At 41.5% G+C, this 15,967-nt stretch overlaps 3 protein-coding genes and 1 non-coding gene across 4 annotated transcripts; 2 read left to right on the top strand and 2 right to left on the bottom strand.

Annotated features, from left to right (window-relative positions):
* Window positions 1–1,448: 1,448 nt before the first annotated feature.
* On the bottom strand, window positions 1,449–3,642 carry LOC135592781 (transcription factor bHLH74-like). Its single transcript, XM_065082440.1, has 7 exons — window positions 3,020–3,642; window positions 2,698–2,931; window positions 2,556–2,621; window positions 2,397–2,465; window positions 2,205–2,276; window positions 1,880–2,023; window positions 1,449–1,802 (listed from the first exon to the last, which is right to left on the bottom strand). The coding sequence occupies exons 1-7, from the start codon at window positions 3,374–3,376 to the stop codon at window positions 1,722–1,724; spliced, it is 1,023 nt and encodes a 340-aa protein (XP_064938512.1). The 5' UTR covers window positions 3,377–3,642; the 3' UTR covers window positions 1,449–1,721.
* Window positions 3,643–6,844: 3,202 nt separating this feature from the next.
* On the top strand, window positions 6,845–6,918 carry TRNAE-UUC (transfer RNA glutamic acid (anticodon UUC)). The gene has a single exon. It is a non-coding gene; the product is annotated as a tRNA-Glu (tRNA).
* Window positions 6,919–8,801: 1,883 nt separating this feature from the next.
* On the top strand, window positions 8,802–10,878 carry LOC103997340 (RING-H2 finger protein ATL65). The gene has a single exon (XM_009418521.3). The coding sequence runs from the start codon at window positions 9,030–9,032 to the stop codon at window positions 10,293–10,295; it is 1,266 nt and encodes a 421-aa protein (XP_009416796.2). The 5' UTR covers window positions 8,802–9,029; the 3' UTR covers window positions 10,296–10,878.
* A 666-nt stretch (window positions 10,879–11,544) lies between these two features.
* On the bottom strand, window positions 11,545–15,553 carry LOC135592780 (cold-regulated 413 plasma membrane protein 2-like). The gene is made up of 4 exons (XM_065082439.1): window positions 15,312–15,553; window positions 13,848–13,955; window positions 13,316–13,386; window positions 11,545–11,997 (listed from the first exon to the last, which is right to left on the bottom strand). The coding sequence occupies exons 1-4, from the start codon at window positions 15,494–15,496 to the stop codon at window positions 11,744–11,746; spliced, it is 618 nt and encodes a 205-aa protein (XP_064938511.1). The 5' UTR covers window positions 15,497–15,553; the 3' UTR covers window positions 11,545–11,743.
* Between the last annotated feature and the right edge of the window lie 414 nt (window positions 15,554–15,967).

The following is a 15,967-nucleotide window of genomic DNA, read 5'->3' as shown; positions in this document are numbered from 1 at the left end:
TACTACGAGTCAATTATTAAGATATTTAAATGCTTAAATTAACCGTATACGTTGCAAAGTTGGAGTCTGAGCCAAACAAAGGAATCCGAGAGAGAGCATCGGACTTGCATTCCTTCTTATGTAAACTGCTTCAGCCATAAGCTTGTCCTCATCTCAATGGTATCTATGTGTACTTTTCTACTTCCTTCTTTTTAGGGGCATCTCATTCCTCTTGGTGGGTCTCTCAACGTTGTCGGCGAGCAGATTCGAGTCACAAGATATGGGGAATGTACAATGACAATGTCATCATATGATCTTTACGTCAGGTTGATGTCCTTCCCAAAGTGCTCTATGTGGAAGTGCATATAGTTCCACTCCGAGCTTGTTATGGGATTTCAATTACAGTTCAATATTGTTTTTCAGGTCAGTAATAATTACTAAGTATGTTTTGTAATTAATTATTCTTAATATTTTCATCCATATATTTTTAAAAATTATATTATGATTTATATATTTATGAAAGTGAAATATTTAATCTTATTTCTTCTCACGTTATCAACTCTATATTTTTATAGTATTATTCTCATCGTCCAAAAGAAAAAAAAATCAAGAAAGAAAAAGAAGAATTTTGTTGAAACAATGTTATTTAATTGCTTTACATTTTCTCTCTTTATCTTTGGAGGTTTTGTTGAAAAATAAAGCATTGGGCGGAAAAGATTTTTTTCTCTTGTCCTCTCGTCTCCCCCTCGTTCATTGACTTTTATAGAACCGTTGATTTCTCAACTATTGCTTTCACATAAGTTACATAAGAAAAAATTAATATCGATGAGAATAGTATTATGAAATTATATTTTTAATCTTATTTTAGTGTTATTTTTTCATGTGATAGCACATATGGTATTTACATCGGTAGAGCCGTTGATGACATGAGAAGAAACAAGATTAAATATTTTACTTTTATAAGTATAGAAATTTGATTGTAACTTTTAAAAATATAATGATCAGAATATTAAATATAGATAACTACAAGAGATAATTTATAATTAGTTTTTTTCTTTTAAATATCGGCTCTCATAATTAGTTTTATTACCTCATAAGCTTTTGTGTCCCGAAAGAAGTACCAGCACAAACTATGAGATTCAAACATCACATACCCGAGGAGAAACTAGAATTTTTGTGTAAATATGACTCATATATTAAGTTTCCAGGTTCTGAGACTGGCTTTAATCACATTTATTTGGTGCTGGGTAAATTAATTGTGGTGAATTTTCACTGTGGAGAGATTTTGGCACCAAATTTTAGTACTGGTGGAAGAGCCAAATGAAATGGTGCAGCCACCAGCAAAGACCTTTCCCTGTCATATATGAACCAGGCATGCTAACAAAGCACCCAAGTGAGCAGAAGATACCAATCATGAAAGCATATAGCCATAGTCATGTATAAAGATTATGTAATAACTCAGTCCTCTATTCTTGAAACAATAATTCATTAAAACCCAATAAACAGTTTCTGCAAAATCCAACACAATTTCCTTTTTCACATACCAAACAACAAATACATCACCAGAGACTTGCTTTCCTCAGTCCAGCAACTATCTAACTCTGACTATACATGAAGCAAGTGTCATGTTTTCTGTAAGAATTCCTGATACCAGTAGACATACCCATATAAAAAGCAGAAAAGCATCTTATTACTTTCTTCCATGAATCATTCAGCACTCTGTCTGGAGGCACTCCATTTATCTATTGGGTTCTGGATGGGGGATCTGAATTGAAGTGCATATGGAGAACATTGTGGAGCTCAGCATCCCACAGAATTGATGCCTTTCCATGGAGAAAGTGTATCAGAAGAGCTAATCGAAGAGGCGTAATTGACGATGCCGAACAAGGTTCCAACTTACCTGAGCCATGGAGGGAATCTGAGAGATGCTAGTCCCTGAATTGTGTGCAAGTGGGTAGATCATTCCTGTCGGTGTGCTTCCCCATCCATTAGACTGGTAGGTGCTTAATCTTGAACAGTACCCAGGAGCAGCTGGACTTCCACACTTTCGAGTGAAGGACCAATTGATGTAAGCAATGAAACAAGCAGGTGATCATGTTCCCCGAGCAATAAACAACACCAAGTGCAGGTGAAAGAAGAGAAACAAATTATATGTTTTGCTGAAGTTGGGGACAAAAAGGTCACCAGAAAACAAAACCATTACCATCAGAGTATAGTAGTCTTACATCTTTCAGAAGACTCTGCTCCACATTCAAATTAATTTCTGGATGAACCGCCGCAAGCTTCATCGACAGGAACTGTGACAACAAGCGCGGTCGAACAATCATGTACATGTAAAAGAGCTTACGTAAAGGAGCTTTTGCACAAGAATCATCGTTGGCGACGATTCAAGATTGGAAGATCATTTGAATGCATACCTCAACTTGCTGTTGGAGTGACTTGACATAGTTGATAATTTCATCAAGCATTACTGCTTTACCAGTAATCTACAACAGTATTCGAGCACTGAAGCCACTCAAAAAGAATTCATGGCAACCAAATATGGACTTAATAAAGCATTAAAAGATGGTTGTTACCTTACCGCACCCTGGAACAAGATTTTGAAGAAACCTCATCCTTTCACTAATCCTTTCCCTTCGAACCTGCAAGTTACTGAAGTAAATTTAGATACAGAGTCAAAGAGTTCATGGAAATATGTTTATTTCGATCGATGCTAACTCTTTCTGCAAGACTGTGACTATTTGTGGCTTGACCCCGCTTGGCTCGAGAGCGAACGTGATCTTCTTTGGTCACACCAACAATCTGGTGGGACTCCTCGGCAAGTTTAGCATCGAGATTATAGGAGTTGGCATCTGCATTTTGCTCACAGTCATATTCCTTGTTCTCATCTTTCTTAGTTGCACTATTTACAATGTCAACTGGAACATCCTTATGCCATTCAGTATTGGCATTCTGAATAGAAATCATGGAAAACTATTAGCTGATATAGCATCAGATGAACTAAGAAAGGTAACAGTGAAAATAAAAGGTTTTATCTTACTTGAGTTGCATCAAATGAGGATTGTGGACTCGGAGCAAACCAATCCGACATCTCCTTCCTTCTCTTCTGTGTACACCTGCTCCAGGTTTGATGCTCACTGCTTGCAGCAGATGGAGTCCGGATGGAACCAAGCATGTCAGGGAGCTTCTCAGTGCCAAAGGATGAACACCTTGCAATTTGCCCAGTCCCATCATGAGAAGCACCGATCTCTGTGGTCTCTGGGACACCTCCATGAGAGAAAACACCAGCTGTCTCTTTCAGCCATACATTTTGATCCAGTGATGAAAAGGGACCCCAGTCAGTATCAAGAAAATCTTCAGCAGCATTTTCCAGTGCAGAAGCTTCGTTTCTGTACATCTTCAATCGCTCACCACCTCCTCCTCCTCCTCAGACTGCTGGGCTGAGCCAGAGCATACCACTACCTCTCATTACTCGGATATAGAGAATTGCCGGAGAAGCATAGACGGAGATAACCCAAGCGACCGAGAGGATCTTTACTAAAGAGAAAACTGAGGAGTTTGACCGGTCATTTCTTGCAGGAGTTAACAAGGAACAAATGAACTGGGCAGCCTTGTACCAACCAAGTTAAAAGCAAAAGGTGAACTCAGCAGCAGCAGCGGCAGCATCCTATACACAGACAAAGAGAAAAGAGAAGAACCATGTTGAGGCATATTATCAAACACCCAACAGCTGGAGATCTTTAGAGCCATGAAGGATTACATCCATTATTCTACCACAAAGTGCCCAAGAGACAACAAAGTTGGACCTTTCACCAGAACATAAAGGGGACAAAGAAGGAACGAATCCAATCAGTTTACAGCTAAGGCTTGCCAGTAAAAAAACCAAAGCCGATTCCTTTGCAGTGTTACTGCACCATCACTTTCTCTCATTCACCAAACCAAGCGTCAATCCCTTTGATGGTCATGGATAAACCAAAGGTTGCAGATTGAAGAGAAGAGCCTATCGTGTGAGTTCTGATCTCTGGAAAGCTCGGAGGATGAAAGAATCATATTTCTCCATGTTAAGACTACGGAAGATCACATCGATGAAATGGACCACAAATGAGAAGACTTTGTAGCCAAAAAAAGATGGGTGACAAGATAACCTCTCTGGATCCTGTCTGAAAAGAGTCTATATGTTGAAATGCTTAAAGCATCATCAAGCTTTCCCAGATAGCAACAGAAATGGACAGTGCAAACTGGCTTGTGGTCCTATTGCAATATGGAAACCATGAGAAAATTTCTGCAGACCTGCAGAAGCAAGTGCAAAGAGTCTGAAGCAGAATCCCTCAGACAATGTGTATCACGTTGGATCTTAAATGCAGCACATTTCTCGAAGATGATTGTTGCAGATATATTAGATCCCGTCAGAACTAAGTCGATTAGATTTTCTTCGTAGCTGACTTAGTCAACCCGATCGCCACGAAGCCGCCGCAAGCTTCCGTCGATACCGACGAGGGAAGCCCACCACTCGTTCGAGGAAATGCAAAGCGCAGTTTATGATACTTCTATTTAGACCCCCTCAAACCCTACCCATGTCTCGCCAATTCCAATAAGTGCTTCCGTGTTCTCCCTCTCCTTCGAGTTGTTGCGGAGTGCAGCACCATGTCCAAATGGATCACCTTTGTGTTCATTGCTTTCCTCCTGTACTTGTGTCTTTGTGCCATGCAGGGAGGCCAGAGGCGGTGGATCCGAAGAAGACCAGCCTTCAGGTACCGTTTTGGAAGGAGGAGATGAAGCTTAGCTTTTGGTGCCTTTGGTTTGACATGTTCTGTTTCTTGGCTGCTGTAGGGTGTGGAGGAGGAGATGGCAGACAAGGTGGAAGGATGTGACGGGAAGGGGTCGGGGGGGGGTGGATGAAGGCTTGATGAGGAGGGCCCTGGCTGCTCACGCCGACTACATCTACACCCAGGAAGCACCATCACCGAGGGGATGACACCCTTCTGCTGCATGCCCGGTAATGTTATCGTGTGCATGTACACATCAATCTTAGACCGACAGACTGATCCATCTTACAATAGTAAATTCTGTATTTATCTCTCTAAATTAAAGTTTAAGAAACAAAATTATGAGTAACATTTATGTCCACATAAGTCTTTAATACAATTACGACAATAAACTCGTAAAGTTTCAACCAATTATTTGAAATTTTATTATATATATAGTTATGTGTTTAATTAAGTTAAAAATATTTTTCTAATTAAAGACTTTATACGACTTCATAATAATCATTTCACATCTTCTAATTATCACAGATCTTTTGAATATATGTTCATATTATATTAGATTATTTTTTTAAAAAATTTATAATTATACTTAATTATTCATAAATAATTTTTTTTCATGTTTCTTAGGAATTTCACACATTTATTGTAGCATTTTCATCTCAATAATATAAATTTTTTCTCTATGTTATTCCTTAATCGTCCAATGCTTATATTGATAAAAAAATATATAAATTTAAAAAATATTTTATAAAATTTATTTTTAATCTTAAAGATACTCGGTTATCATATAAGACTCGTATCTTGTCATTTTATTCATCATGTTTTTATTCCGTTAATGACATCTATACTGATCTCTTTATCTTATTTAATAATTGATGAAAAATAACTAAAATTTTTTACTTAATGAATTTTTTTGCTAATCCAACTTAATCATCTCCTTCTGTATATAAAATTTTAAAGATAAGCTTTTATATTTAAACATAAAAAGATAAAATATTATATAAAATATTTTATGAAAACATAATCTCTAATCCACCTCAATAATATCCTCATAGTTTCTTGCGAGCAATAAGAGGGGGCAGCTCATCATATGACGACGTATCAGATGAATATTGACTAACAATATACTCTCGATCACCGGGCATCTCGATACGCTTCTGCTTGCTGCCGTGTCGGTCGTTTAGAATAACGTCGAAGGTTTCGCTTATGGAATCTTGGTAATCCATCCACTGATATCAATCTAACTTTTTGGATCCAAGTGTACCTCAGCTGCTTCTTCTTCTTCTTCTTCTTCTTCTTCTTCTTCTTCTTCTTCCTTGAATGCTCTGCAGTTAGGCATGGGGAGTGATTTGGAGACACTCTGTGGCCAAGCCGTGGGTGCCGGGCAACTACACATACTAGGAATCTACATGCAGAGATCATGGATCATCACCTTAGTGACAGCCACGGCTCTGACACCCCTCTATGTGTTCACAGCGCCGATCTTGAAGCTGCTGCACCAGCCCGATGACACATCAGATGTCGCAGGCAGATTCCGCATCTGAGTGATCCCACAGCTATTTGCTTACGCTGTGAACTTCCCCCTGCAGAAGTTTTCTGAGTCCCAGAGAAGGGTGTGGGTGATGACTGTGATCGCTGGGGTGAACCTGGGCATTCAGTTCCTTCTGAACTGGATCTTTGTGGTCGAGCTTGGTCATGGAGTGAGAGCAGCGGCCATGGTCGAGAATGTTTCGTGGTGGCTGATAAATTTGGCTCAGATGATCTACCTGTTATCTGGCTATTTTCCAGACTCTTGGACAGGATTCTCCCTGTTGGCATTCCAAAACCTTTCTGCCTCCGTGAAACTCTCAATTGCATAAGCTATAATGAATGCTATGGTTGGTACTCTGCTAAATGTCGAGGTTTAAGACTTGTATAGGATCAACTCGGTTGCTTTGATCACAGCTTGGAGCGGCGGCGGCCTTTTAGGGAGGTTACGTGGCTTGCCCTTCAAGAAAGGGGGCACGAGGAAGCAGTCAGTGGCGGTGATGTCTCGTGTAGCTTCCTACGTTAATTAAAGAATTCATATAGAAGATATGAGGTTATCCTCAAACAACAAATCCATTGTCGTCTAGTCCGGTTAGGATACCTGGTTTTCACCCAGGCGACCCGGGTTCAAATCCCGGCAATGGAACATTTTCTTTTACTAGCATTGACGTTTCTCGATATTTTATTTTATTTTCATACACCCCATTTAAATATGTGAAAAGAAATAGATAATATTTTTATTAGATATCAATCAAAGATTTTTATATGTTGTGTTTAATTTCTTGGCCGACATAAAAAGTTGGATGCGTAGTCGAACTTAAAAAGTCTACAGTTTGATCCGTTGGTGAATTATGGCACTCTTGAGATCGAAAGATGAGCATAGAATTATTCTCTAATTTTGAGGGGCAGTGGATTTTAGACCTACATGATGGAGAAAAGCTCATCTTGTCAAACACAAATTCTTATTAAGAACTCAGAACTCTTTAGATGGGAATCCTAATAGCTATACAGCTTAGCAACCTATATATAATCAGATCAAGTCTTGTAAACACCAAATAGTGTTAAAGATGACTCAAACACTCCCTATGTAGCTACTAAAATAACTACAAGAACAATCTAAAAGGGACTTTGTATGAGCCTAAAAGGGACCTCTACAGACTGGACCGATGCTGGGCTCTTTCTTGCTGGAAAAGACGAATCATGATGCACACGGGCTATCCAAATCTGTACCTTGTTGAATCAACACGTATATGGGTCCATTTGATGTTCCAAGGCTTGATACAGCAGAATAAGCCTTGGCAAAGTTCAAGGCTGATGGAAGAGGTTCAAGGATCTGCAAGAGTGTGGCAAGGCCACATATTTATAGATTGACAATCTCGGAACTGATGGCCAAAAGGGTTAGTGTGTTTCTTGACAAAGAATGATAAGGTATAGAATATTATACTTGTAAGATTAAAATTGTGAGTATTCTACTATTAATTTTAGCTTAAGTAATTTGACCAATGATTTAAATCAGAATTAATAGGAATGATGAGGTAGCTCGAGTAAGCCCGGGTACTATGTTACGGCTAACTGATCATGCCATTCATAGATCACGGACAACAACATTAGCATATTGAAATCCAAAAAAAAATCCATTATAAAGCGATTAGAAGGGATCAAATCAAGACCACCAATCTCTCTGCCGATTCAAGAATGAAAAATCTTCAAAACCAATTACGTTCCACTACGATTCATGATAGACGGGACGAAGAAGGGAAGAACCTGATGCGAGGGAAGAGAGGCCTTCAAAGTTCGAGGTTGAGCTCCTCCTTCTCCCGGGAAAGGTAATGGAGTACGTACGGAGTGACGCGGATGACGGCGATCCACGCGCCCATGATGGTGAGATGGGTCTTCAGCTTCTTGTACGCCGTGGCCTTGTCCGGCCGCCGGGGAAAACCTCCCAAGAACATCCTTTTCTTCTCTCCCTCCCTCGCCGCTCTCTCGAAAAACCCTAGCCGTCGATCTGAAGCCTCGCGAAAGCCGATGGGTAACTTGCGGATACGGTTTATATAGGACGCGACCAAGTCGCTAATGGGCTTGTTTGGGCCAAATGTGGGTTCTTGAAGCTTGACTTGGATATGAATGATGTATAACTTTACGTTGAAGAGAAGACTAATTAATAATGATTTGATTAGCAGATCTTGAAAGAATGTTAATAATAGGTGGATTATTTCTTTTATTTCTGCTATGTGTTTTAATTATTCTTTGAATTTTAGCAAATGAAGCACTTTATTTTAGACTGGTAATTAATACTTTCGCCGCTAATGTTGAACTTAAAATACAAAGAAATTAGATCAAATCGTGTTACAAGATAAAGACGACAAGAATATTGGGAAAAGCATTTATCGTTCAAATTAATAATAGATTTTTTTTATCAGGGTAAAAAATGGTTATCGCGGGTGATACCAGTCACGTGCAGACCTCGTGATCGCTCGCAAGTATCTAAAGCCGCTTGCGGAGGGAGGGCTTCTGCTACTACGAAGCCGCCTTCGTCGAACCAAAGACTCGCGATACACGTCCGGTGTCCCTCGGGAACACCTACACCGTGCTCTCCGCATTAAATACGAACTCGAATTATAGTTCGATTCACCACATGTGATTACCCGTTACACAGGACCAGGTTAAGTTATAAGACTCGTGCAGAAACATTTTCAATTAGAAACAGTGGCCAACCCACGCCTACGGTGGAAAATAAAGTTGAAGCGAGCCTCCGCGATGGCCTTCTTCCGCTGCTTTGTTCCGCTTCCTCCCACCGCCGAGATGACAACGATGGCGGCGCCGCCCATCGCACCGTCTGCGGCATACGAGTTCGCGTGGGGGCCGTCCCCAGTCACCACCGGCGGCAGCGAGCCAAACCTGCCACGGATCACTCCCGACTTCAGCCCACCGCTCATCGCGATGGTGGCCGTCGTCGGCACCGCCTTCCTCATCGTCCTCTACGCCCGGATCCTCTCTCGACAGTTCCGCCTCCTCCGCCGTCGCTGGCGCCGATGGCGCCGGCGACGGCGGCTTCTTCAGTCCACGGCCGCAGCGTCCGACCTGGAGTCCCCTCCGCCCTTCGGCGGCGCCGCGTCCTTCGGGTCATCCTCGGACTTGTTCCTCTCACCCTACGGCCTCGACGACGCGGCCATTAAGGCCCTGCCCGTGTCCCTCTTCTCACGGGCCAAGGCCAAGCAGCTGGCCGTCACGAACCGCGAGTGCGCGGTGTGCTTGTTGGAGTTCGAGGACGACGACACGCTCCGCACGCTGCCCCTGTGCGCACACGCCTTCCACATGGACTGCATCGACGTGTGGCTCCGCTCCCACGCTACCTGCCCCCTCTGTCGCGCCGCCGTGCTCCGCCACGAGGCTATTTTCGCCCCTATGCGCGCCGCCCGGATCCGCCCCAGTCTCGACGACATCCTCCTCGTGGACCCACCGCCGGACCCCGGCGGCGTGGTGATACTTCCGGACCCCGACCCGGACCCGGAGATTACCCCTGCGGCAGCGTCCCCGCTTCACACCGAGGACCACTTCGGCCCGCGGGACTTCCTCCTTAAGCGCTCCTACTCGTTCGGCTTCGAGCGGAGCCTGGCCGCGGAGCGCATGGTGCTGGAAGCGTCGACGGCGTCGCCATGGCGGTACCGCCAGCACCGGGGGGGCTTCTGGAGCAAGCGCTGGCCATCGCCGTTCGGGGGATCCTACTCCGCGTCGCGAGCACCGCGCGTCTTCTCCTTCCGCTCCTACCGCGGCGCCGCAGCCGCCGCAACCCTAGCCAAGTCCCCGGCCTTCTTCAAGCGTCGCGGTTTCTTCCCACTCTCGTCGGAGCCGAGCGGGCGGCTGAGCACCGGCGCTGGACCATCATCTCGCCGGAGCCGATCGATGACGAGTCCATCCTCCCTCCTCCTGCGCCCGACGGCGTCATCCTCCCTGGCTTTCTCCTCGAGCCGGATCCGGTGCGGGGACCCGGAGGCGCTGTTGTCCCCGGACCGGTTGAAGTAATCGACGGTAGTCGGTGGTGGCGGTGACGGACAGAGAGAGAGAGAGAGAGGTGCTGGGATGAGGTGGAGCTCCTTAATGGCGGGTCGCATGCCTCAATTAAATGACCTGCCTGCCCGCTTTAATGACGAGTAAAAGAGTGAGAGAGAGACAGAGAGAGAGAGAGAGTCTTTTCTTCCTTTCGAATATATATCCCCTCCCCCCTCGCTCTCTCTCTCTCTCTCTCTCTCTCTCTCTCTCTCTCTCTCTGTCTGCTGTTCTCGCTGCGCGGCGGTTGGTTGGAAGCATTAATGCGGCTATTTCATCGAAGCAGTCGATGGAGGAGGAAGGGCGTGGTGGTGGATGGAAATGAAGTACCGGGAAAGGCGGAAGCGGAGACGTGGGGGAGGACGTGGCTGGCACGTTCCACTCGGCCCATGTAGAACAGGGTAGAAGGCCTTCGCCTCACCCGTCTCTCTTACCCGCCCTGCGACTCCATGACACGCCGTGAGTTATCCATCGTTCCTCCTCTTTGTAGTTTCTGTTTCTGGGTGTTGTGTTGTTGCGACAGTTGGACATAAAATAAATAGTTGGAATTTAATTTCAAGGATAGCTGCTACGCATCCTTTTCCTTCATTTCTACATCACACTTAATTTGGCCGAAAAGATGGGAGGACGTAAAACATAATAAAATATAATATCTTAATTAAATGTCCTTTTGAGTCCAAATCGCTCGGAGGTTTATGGCATTTTCTTTCCTTACCAATTTGACAGGAAAAAATAAATAAATAAATAAATGTTATGTAGATGTGAGTTATTTTTATGCATTTTATACTAATTCCCTAATTATAATCAAATACATAAAATAAATTTATTATCTGTGGTTTAATTTAAAAAAAAGTGATTACCGAAAATTTTGTATTATTTTTTTTCTTGGATTCTTGTTTTAATTCTCTTAAATTTGTTTTTTTATTTATTGACAAAGAATAAGAAGGCATTTCTATAAATATATTAATATTTTCATCAAGCAGTTGTAGTATGATTCGTGGAATAACGAAGAATTATTAGTCTGAAATATGTTTCCAATAATACTTAAACTAAAATTATAGTCTGAGAAAAATAAAACTACAATTATAGACGGTGAGATGTGGAATGTGACCAAACAGGACCTTCAAATCATAGAAAGTACACATGATCACATAGCCATGTCCATGTTTCAGAGGTGACACTCGAACAGCTTCTTTGAAGTTGACCTTAATGCAACCAGTCATCATAATTTTAGATAAGTTTTCACCAATATATCTAAGTTAGAGGTTTTCACATTAATAGTTGCTCACAAATTTACACAGCAAAGCCTTCACCTTTCAAATGAGAACAGCACTTCACAAACAGAATTCACATCTGGTAGACAAACGAATACACTCTCATAGCCAGACAACAACTTTTTTGGAGCCCTAATGGCGACGGGTGCCCTACAGAAAATGCAGGACCAAGCGCCAGATAGGGTAAACCAAAAGGAGAATGATGCCAATGCTGTTTGAGACGCCATGGCTCTTTGTGAATGAGTTTCTAAAGCCACCCGACGCCCGGATGTGCTCCTGAAGGAGGTAACAGCCAATGGCCAGACATATGAAGACGCCGACGACGCCATCTCTTATCGTGTAAGCGAAAAATCCAGGAGAAACCACCAGGAGGAGGATCAATGCTCCAGGCATTTCCAACCAGTCTGCAGAGCCAAATGTATCAAATGAAAAAGAATAGTTTCAAATTCGCCTCATATCATGGTAAAATGCAATACTCTATGATATGCTCTCGGACAATAATATCTATCAGAACATGAAAGAATATTGATTCAGGACAACAACACTTTGCTTTCTGAATCCCCCCCCCCCCACCCAAAAAAAAGAGAGTAAATGTGAGAACTCCAGCGAAAAGCAAAGCATGAGTGAAAAAAAAAAAAAAGGGCCTGTATTTATAAGATAAACTTGAAAAACGATTGTCCTATGAAAATTAATGTGTGCCTTACTTATGATTGATAAGTTATCGCAGAAACTTCCATACATAGGACTAACTTCAATGTAAAAATGCTAGAATCCACAATTATCTTGTTGGAAACAATTATATACTCTTCCTGCTTCTTTAAGTTTTGGCAAAACTACCAAGTCAACCCACATTTTAAGGGAAAAAGCTTTACGAACAATATGTTATTGATGAAATCACTCATGCTCAAAAGCGAACAATTTATAACCAGGAGAAAATGATGGAAGTCCAGTGAAAGCAAAGCCTGTCTTTAACAGACATTTGATTTGAGGGAGATCATTCCCCGACAAAGTGTATTGTGAGAATTAATATAACAATACATAATGCAAAGTTATCTTTTCGATAAATACTCCTGATCATATATCCTTGATTTTGATTGATAACCTCATTGGAACTTCTTAAGTGGAAAAGAAGATTAAGGTAGCTGGCAACATTCCATCTCCAACTAAACCATAATGGACTACAGATTGAGTGGATTAGAGTATTGTCATAGATTTCCAGAACTTTGAATCAGATAAAATATCCTATACATATGTCCAAATAGATCTGCTTATTTCAAAATGGAGCTAATTTGGACATGTTCAGTGTAGGAATTTTGCTCGTGATTCTCTATACAGAAGATCTGATTATTTCCTGGTAGATATGTGCGGAAATCGAGTAGGTCAATTTTACCAATATGAAAAAGAAAGTGGAATCTATTTAGCAGTGCAAAAATATAGGATAAACAGTGCAGAAATATTAATCGCTATGTGATATATCTGCTTAATTACTGGTAGGTACATGAGGAAGTAAAATATAGAGCAATATGAAATAGAAAGCGGAAACTATCTAGCAATGCAAATATGTAGGATAATTCTGGCATCAATCACAACTTAATAAATATCAATCATTATGTATGGAGCATATGCATTTGAGCACATTTGCCAAACATACTTGCCATGCTAGATCACACAAGTAAGATTAAGGATATGATGAAGCAAGCTAGACTATATTCGGTTCAGTACCTGGGAAATGCCGAGGGAAGAAAAGGCGCAGGACAACAGCAATAAACGCAATCCATTTTCCAAATTCCCCTCTGCAAGTTAATAGAAGGATGATGAAATATATATCACAGAAAAGAGAAACTATAAATAATCATAGGATAACTAAAAACGTGATCTGCTGTCTGGGTAAGATATGAGTGTCTACAACATCTTTCTCATCCAAATAAAAGAAAGAAACAATGTCCATATGACCATGTCACATAAATTAATATTTTTTTAGCAAACCGTTGATAGGCTATGCTTATTACTGACTCTATCTCGTACATTCTGCCTAAGGGTTCAGTCTGAACTGTTAAACCTACTGATCATTTAGAACCTTCAAACAACCTCACAATCCTTGGTGAAAACCAAGACCTTGGAGCGATAAACCATTATGTATTGTTGGTAGAAGGATACCAATCTGCGCAACATGATTGATGCAACTAATATTTACCTTCATTCTGTGGTGCTTCCAAACAAATTTCCAAATGAAAAAAAGGAACAAAGTGATCACCTCAGTAAAGAAAATAGTACAGATGGCAGGCTCAAGAAGATATATGGAATTAAAAGTGAAGTCAACATGTTTGTCCTCCAGTTAGTTCGATCAAGGATCAACAGATATCTGCAGAAGAAGAAACAAAAAATGAGAATTTTATGTAATTGGAGAGCAAAGCTCTTGTTTTATAGACAACTATGGTTATTATGTCAAGATGTCAAGATGTTGTTAGTTGTACTGAAAAGTCATATTATCTACTAGTTTGTGATTACAGAGGCAATTACATAAAAGCATGGAAGTTATAGATAAAATTGGTGGCGAAATTGCATAATTCGTCAACATATGCTATATGATCAGATTAACTATGTATCCAAGTTTACATCCAACATATTAGAGATCACAAGAAGAATTGGAACTGGCTATATCATAGATTAGACCTAATAAATAAGAAGTATACCAAAAAAAATTGGACTTATTCCTAAAAGTTACCCAAAATAAATCTCATTTATGGTTTAGTCCTCACTCATCTGAGTACACAATGTAAATGCTTCGATGCCCTAGAGATCATTGAATAGTTCACCAATGCATTTATCTTCAACATATCTGCTGCTACGCTGATTACCGACCAATCCTCGTGTTATCACTTCTCTAATCCAACATTTACAGAATATTGCACATTCAAGGTTTGCAGTTGATCTATCATTTTTTAGCTTGCTACAATATGTTAATCATAACACATCTATTTTTTTCATCTAAGTTATAAAAAACTAAATTGAATTAAGAAAGAAACTTAATCTATTTTTAAAAAAAATAATAATTTAACTGAAAAACAATGTGCCAAAAAAACATCATGATATTCTTTGCTATCATCTTATTTCCATTCGTATGTTTCAGAGAACATGTAATCTCTGTGGCTACAAAGAATGGATCCATCTTTTCGCCCGATAGGATGCAATCCGGTATCCACATGAAGAAACCTTACCCCACATAGGAAGGTTATTTACTACAACCATTAAACGTATGGATGTCTGTCATTTTCAAGAATACGTGAAATCATCAAGATTTTCTTTAAAAAATAATACACAAGATTGTTTCAGCTCTTTCAACAGTAAATCTACACATCAAGAAGACAACCTCATACATAAATTACGACTTACAATCATGCGATTCTAAAAGATGAGTAGGGCACAATTCAGCACTCGGTCAAAAACCAAACAATTTCTTTGTCCTATGTCGAGAAAAAGAAGAAAACCCCGAGATCAGAACCCACAGGACACGTTAGATCGCCAGTTCTCTAATTCTGATTACCACGGAAGCAACTGCAAATACGCGGAATGCGAAAAGGCCAAAGGAAAGAAAAGACACCCGAGATCAGAATCGATGGTTCCCATCAGAATACGGCATATATACAGAATCATCTATGAACGGACAAAAAGAGGAGGCGTAAGAGAAAGGAAACAAACTAAATCGAGGAAAACCGACATGGCGGCGAAGGAAGCGAGGAACTTGAAAAAGGTGGTGCCGACGCCTAGCCCGCCGCCGACCATGAGGGCGTGGTTGGCGAGTTTCCTGGCGGCGACCCCTAGCTCCTTCAGATCCGATTGGATCAGGTCGTCCCCGCCGACGGGAGCGTAGTCCGTCTTCATCCTCAGGTACTCGTTCGTCATCTCTCTCTCTCTCTCTCTCTCTCGCCGGCTCTTTTCTTCGAGGAAGTCTCGGACGAACTCGGGAGAGATTTAAAGCCAGCGAGGGAGGACACGTGGACGGATCACGTTTAACTCGTTCGTTCTCTCGTTGGCTCCGTTTACGGTAATGGTTTGCTCGACCATCAGTCGTTAACCCGTCTTCTAGCTGCTCCGCAACTGGATAAATATAAGCAGCAAAACTGTGGGACCCACAAAGAACATTCAATAATAGAACAGGTAATTCAAAGGGCAAGTTTCGTAGGTAGGCAAAAAAGTACTTTTGGGCGTTTTACTCGTTCGTCCGCTTTCTTCAAATCGTCACGTGGTCGTACGAACTGACCCCCGAGCTTACGTGCTAGCCAATTGGTGAAAGAAAGCGATAATAAAGTAGACCCCACTTAAATCCGCCTCTTTATCCAATAGTAGTGCAGGTATCTGCTCGATCAACGTGTG

The sequence above is a fragment of the Musa acuminata genome, chromosome BXJ1-9, assembly GCF_036884655.1.
Source record: "Musa acuminata AAA Group cultivar baxijiao chromosome BXJ1-9, Cavendish_Baxijiao_AAA, whole genome shotgun sequence".
NCBI classification, from domain to species: Eukaryota; Viridiplantae; Streptophyta; class Magnoliopsida; order Zingiberales; family Musaceae; genus Musa; species Musa acuminata.
The sequence above is the reverse complement of the archived record's forward strand: the minus strand, read 5'-3'. Positions and strand labels throughout refer to the sequence as shown.